Genomic DNA, 6,233 nt, shown 5'->3' on the forward strand with positions numbered 1-6,233 from the left:
AAGTGTGACTGCATTTTCATATTTAAAATTAATTCAAATGCCTATCTGAATTAGCTCAATGCAAAACCCGAGTGAAATAAATTATAAATCACTGGTTTTTTAATGTAATATGCTTATTCAGGATTCCAGTGTATTCCCTTGCTTAAATTGAGGCATTAGGAAAAGGAAACTACTCGTAGTGTAAAAGTTTTAATAGTCACAAGCTGGTAGGTAATTTGTAGTGAAATTCTGCCCTCATCTGAAGACTGCTGGAAGCAGGAGCAATGAAAAACCTGTTGCTGAATTGATGTATGTACAGCATGGACCTGCACTCAGCTGCTCATTTCTTCTCAACAGTAGTCTTTTGCTGTTGGTTGCGCAGCAGCAGTTTATTAGCTTTAAACTGAAACTGGCACTTCAAAGAATTACCACCTTGGTATGATTTTCATGCTACTGGTTAAATGAAAAAGGAGTGAGAATTTTTAATTATTTTTGTCAAAACTTCGCTCTGGAAGTGTGAGCTATGAAGATGAGACAAAAGTGCAATAGATGAGAAGCTGGTCTCTAAGTAGCTAACAGTTCTCAGTTAAGTACTGATTTAACAGCAGGATCATGAAATTTAACTTAGCCTTTGTCTATTTGTTCTCTGTGTGTTATGAGTACTTTTCCAGGTTCCTCTGAAGTTGAAAGCCAACACAGAAATGTAGTTGGTCAAACTGTATTTGTAGTTGATGTAAAAATCTTGATGTGCAAAAGTGTATTACTGAATATATAGACAGGAGTAGAAATGCATATTTGGTGACTTGTCACAATGTGGTGCTTTATGATGTTTTATCTAGTTTGACACGTCCTTATTTGGACATGCTATGAGCTTATTAGGCTGCAGGTTGCTTTACAGAACCACACAATCAATTAGTTTGGAAAAGACCTCTCAGATAATCAAAAGTACAGGAAGATGTGACTTCTGCCTCTGTTTCAATAACATGTTGTTAGATATTTTATCACTGTATTTGTTTGGTATAATCAAACTGGTCATTCCAAACCTTGATCTTTTTTTTTTTCTTTAAGGAGCTGAGTGTGGAATAAATGCAGAAGTAGAAAAACAACTTGAAATGGGAAAGAAATTACTGGCTGCAGGACAGCTAGCAGATGCTTTGTCTCACTTTCATGCAGCTATAGGTATGTATCTCAGGGAATGACTCTTGCACTGAAATACCTTTAGGTGGGTTTTTTTGCTTCATTAAGTATCCTGCTTTCTTACAAATTGCATTCCATGAGTCATAGAAATTGGGGCACCCTTATGCAGCAGTTTGGACAGGAACCAACAGAGATGCAGTAGAATATTTATCCTTTGGTTTTGATAAAAAAAAAAATTAACTACATCATACATAAACACGAAGTCACTGCTGTTCTACAAGTGAGCTATATGAAAGGAATTATAATTGATTGTGGTATCTTTTAATGAGGTATTCCCTGAGTGTCAAATGCCATCAAGATGAGGTTTTATATTTATGACATTTTTCAAAGTATGTCTTTGAAAGGCTGACTTCTATCCAGGGCTATAAAAAAATTAATGTTTAGAATAGTCTTTCTCCCTTTTTATTTTTTCTTAATTAAATCTTGAAGTGTGTGATACCTCAGTGAAACTGGTGCTACAAGTTTGAGATACTGAATGTGTAGTGTAGAGCAAAATTGTCCCTCCATTGTACTTAACTAGTGAGTTAGTTCTTGTTTGGTGTTCTGCCTTTTCAACAAATTGAGGAGTTAAATGTTTGGTTTTAAGAATTTTAACACAACTTTGCTGATTAAAATCCTTTAATTGAAGCACAGAGACAGCACCAGTAAAGAGCAGAGTCCATTAACACCACAATTTCTTAATTGCATGGTGGGTTTTTTTTAAAGTTATCGGACTTTGTTATAGTGTACAAGTGCATAGTTTCCTCCATGAAAAGAATGTTGCTAAGATGTTATACATTGATGGGTCATACTGTTGATACTTTTCTATTTATGCCTTGGTCCAGTAGTGAGATGTAAATGAAATATCAGAAGTAATTTCTTTGCGTTCTCCAAGATCAAATTCCTTTATATAAGGGAGTGGAGGGGACAACTTCCTTTTTTTCTGTGTCGTGGAAGCTCCCCATTCCACCAAGAGGCATTCTGTTACTCCTTTTGTTTGTGTGTTGCTGCCAAAGCATTTCTGTGAGATCTGCATTACAGCAGTGCTTTACTTACTCCTTTACTATTGGTTGGGAAGATTTAACTTGGATTTGGTGAGAAGTCCAGTTGAGGCTGTGGCCGTGCAGTTGCTGGTGGTGGTGCAGAGGCAGCAGTGGTATGAGGTGGGATGAACAGTGAGGTGCCTGCAGGTGAAACCCTCTGCTTTGCCAGCTGTGCTTGAGCAGCTTGTAGAACTATGGTGTAACCACTTCAGTTGTGACCTTGATGGGATTCTTAGTTGGATGCTAATTTGAGCCTGATTGCCTAATTTTCATCAGACTACTACTTCTTCGTGTTTTACCTCTTTGAAAAGATTTTAAGCATGATTTGCCAACTGTGCTTGTAGAGGAGGCATGAATTCTTTTTTATCTGTACTACAGCATTGCAGGCTGTGAGGTAAATAGATCTCTTTGTCTTGCCTCAGCCAGCCTGTTTTTGTTTTTTGCAAACTTCTAAAATAGAAGACAGCTACTATCCATATTATCTCTCTTCAGTTGAATTTGCAACTCTTTCTTTAATCCCATCAAGTTGATGGCTTATAACTTCTCTCTGGGAGTCAGTTGCTGTTCATTGCTATTACTGGGGTACTGAGGCAAAACTATCTGACTATCTGGTGCTTTTCTCTGTTAGCTTTTTCCTATCTTTCATCTTTGTGTATTAATAAAGTTCCTTAATTTCAATTGTTGATTTGTAGTTGTAGCCTACAGAGATGTATATGAATTTATTTGATGCCCATAATCCTGGCAAGGTGGCATGCAGCGTGGGAGTTATTAAACTTGAACAACTGGAGATAAGCATTTCCACAGCCAAGACATTGTAGAGAAAGAGTGCAGATCTCTTTTCCAGTGAGAACTGAACTAGTGGTTTGGTAATGGAGATGGCCAGCTATGAAACTTGGTGGCTAACCATATGATTTTTGGCAATGCTATTTCTTTAATTTATTTGAAAATTCAACTTAACCTCAGATGAAGTGAGGAAGAAAAATGCTTCATATGGATGTTCTTGTCCACAAATTCTGGATTGATTATTATGTTTTTAATAGTACAGTAAAAAGTTTCCTGTCTTTTACTGCATATGATTGGTTGGGTGATTTAAGTTACTTTTCCTTGACAGCCTACAGTAACTGTTACCTGTTTGTTTGAAATACTTGCATAGACAAGAATGTTAAGAAAATTGTTCTTGGTTTCGAGACTGAGGTTTGCCTCCTGTACAGGTATATGTGTATGTGCTACCCTAGAGAGAGTTAAAATTGCTGGATCTTGGAATTTTGGCCAGAAAACAATATAGAGTGTATGGGCCCTGCAGTTAGCCTTTAGGCTTTGATAACGTGTATGCATTTGTCTGCTGATGAGATGATGAGAGGGGGTGTTGGTGCCCGTTTTATTATTCGATAAAGAAGTTGCTGCTATTTCAGTGGATGATATAAAGAGTTTGTGTCTGTGATGGCATTGGACTAATGTACTCGTCATTTTAGGATTATTTTCTTGCATCCTATTTGGTGATCAAGGACTGGGCTGGAAAATGATGAATTAATTTGCTTTCACATGTAGGCCTACAGCTGGAGGTGAAGGGTTAGTATGTAGTGGCTGTTCTGTGCAAAGCTAAAGAAACATGTATATATTTAACCTCCAGTGCTCTCAATTATGTGGCATTTACTGTGTTTCTGTAATCTTTATTGTTACATTATCAAACTGCATAGAAAATACTGCTTGGATAATGTTACAAATGCTGTGTCTTAATAAATACCATTGTTTCCAGTGGCTTAAAAGTAAGTTAATATATTTTTAGTCATTACAATTTCGCTGTACACGAGGTTTCAGTTGCTTTAAGATAGTATTCTGATTATTGTTTGTTCATTTGCAGAAGGAGACTCTGATAACTACATTGCTTATTACAGAAGAGCCACAGTGTACTTAGCCATGGGCAAATCTAAAGCTGCAATTCGTGATTTAAGTAAAGTGGTTGAATTAAAGCAGGATTTCACATCAGTAAGTATTACTGGAATTGAAGATGATCAAGTGTAAAAAAAAAACCAACAAACCTGCTTCAAAGAAGGTTGGGGGTTTTTTGTCAGATTTTGCTCAACAGGAATAGAGAATACACTCTGAAGGCTTTAAATAGGATAAAATAATAGTGGTGTATGTGCTTTAATTTGCAGCTATGCTGAGTACAGTTAGCCAGTTATTTGAACAACTAGTAGTTTTATTATGTACATGTTCTTCATGGATTTTTGCTAAACTCTTCCCTTTTCTCACTTGTGGTTATTCTTCTCTTTGTCACCAAGGCTGTGCCACCTGGGGCAGGGAGAAGAGAGCACACACATTTCTCTTTTTTTTCTGTCTTAATCAGCATTTGATTTGAGAGATCTCTTCTCCACAGGAACTGTCCTAATCTCACTGCCTTCCTATGGGATTGTTGCAGGTTCTGATTACCTTACCCCTTTCTCACTTGTGCATACTGTATATGGAGGCTGCCTCACTACTTGGAGAGTGATGCTGGAGTCCTCTCCATCTGATTCTGTCATCTGCCTTTTCCATGGGCAGTGGCATGTCCTGTATAGTTTACAATGAAGAAGCAAATGTTAAATTCATTGTTGTAAGAAAACATTCTATCATAAATCAAAGCCTTATAAATAAATAACTTGTCTTTTCACATTGTTTCTATTATTCTGAATTTAGTGGAAGAATTAAATGTGGTAATTTTTTATTGTTTGTTATTTATGCTATTTTTTTAATCTGTAAGCAGTTATAATCAGGAAAGTGATGTAAAGTCAACATTCACTTTTGTTTGTGCAACTCTTCAGATGAGTTCTTTCCATGAGTTGCAGGTACTCATAAAAACTATGACTGCTTTTTGTCCCTCAAAAACAGAGTATTGCTCTGGTGCAGAACAATACTTTACCATTAAAGAGGCCTTATAAAAACATTGTTAAATGTTGAAGACAAAGAATGGGTGTTGTGATCTCTATTTCAGCTTGTTAGCTGTACTAAAATCAAACTTCTTTTTTCCTGCTGAAGGAAACTGAAGTTTCATACTTTCAAACTTGTGTTCATACTTTGCTGAATTCCTATTTGTAAATCAAAAGAAATTATCTGATGTTTCATTTCAGGCAAGATTACAGAGAGGACACTTACTGCTTAAGCAAGGAAAATTTGATGAAGCAGAGGATGACTTTAAAAACGTGGTAAGCTGGAAACCTAAGTTGAACTACATCACTGCTTTCAAGGTTGGGTTCTGAGCCAAGGTCATATCTCAACTCTGATGCTCTATGGTATATATGGTATGCATGCCTGGATTTGTCTTTCCTGCTCTTTAAAGCGGTAGCTAAGCTACCTGGTATGAATAAATGACCAGTAAAGTTGCAGTATAGTGATGAGGATGAAATCGAGTGTTGCCTGAAACAATGTAGCACTTTGAAAAGTCGTCTCTGTGTGCACTTGACTCTTCATGATCTCTGCTTGATGACAGCTGTACTAGGGAGCAATCTTCATTCATAAAGAAATAAGTGATATGGGACTTGAAGTACGTAATTGAACTCCGGTTTACATCACTATATTGTCATCTCCCTGGGAAATCCCTAGGGAAATCACATGGATCAGCCTTTAAAGGTTCCTATCTCTTTTCACTGATTGCAGAAGAATTGTGGGCTTTTAATTTAGTCACTGAGCTGTTAAATCAGTGAATTTCAGTGGCATGCTTCTGCCTGGCTTCTAATCTGCAGACGAGTTCTTCATCTTTCATGAATGTGTTGACAATACTTACTCTCCATGATCAAGAAGTGCCCAAAGTTTTCATATACACAGTTGGATATTACCCACCTAAAACTCACTTGAGCTGTTTATAGTTTTGATGGGTGTTTTTTAGCCCTGCACTGCAAAAGTAAACTGATCTAACCCCAAAAGAAAGGTCCTTAGAGAATGTGAAGCTTGATTTCCTCTCTATTGCACAAAATTCATGTAAATATGAGTATAAATAAGATTCATTCTTATTCTTGCTTATTCTTCAAGAGTTTCTAGTTTGAACAGCTGTCTCTTATG

General features: G+C 36.7%; 1 protein-coding gene across 1 annotated transcript in view; it reads left to right on the top strand.

Annotated features, from left to right (window-relative positions):
• DNAJC3 (DnaJ heat shock protein family (Hsp40) member C3) overlaps nt 1–6,233 on the top strand; it is a 33,358-nt gene that overhangs the window by 4,892 nt on the left and 22,233 nt on the right. The window contains exons 2-4 of the mRNA XM_017821071.1: nt 1,048–1,158; nt 4,060–4,184; nt 5,306–5,380. Coding sequence (XP_017676560.1) covers nt 1,048–1,158; nt 4,060–4,184; nt 5,306–5,380 — 311 coding nt within the window. The remainder of the gene's footprint in view (nt 1–1,047; nt 1,159–4,059; nt 4,185–5,305; nt 5,381–6,233) is intronic.

This window comes from Lepidothrix coronata, unplaced genomic scaffold, assembly GCF_001604755.1.
Source record: "Lepidothrix coronata isolate B3197 unplaced genomic scaffold, Lepidothrix_coronata-1.0 Scaffold88, whole genome shotgun sequence".
In the NCBI taxonomy this organism is placed as follows: Eukaryota; Metazoa; Chordata; class Aves; order Passeriformes; family Pipridae; genus Lepidothrix; species Lepidothrix coronata.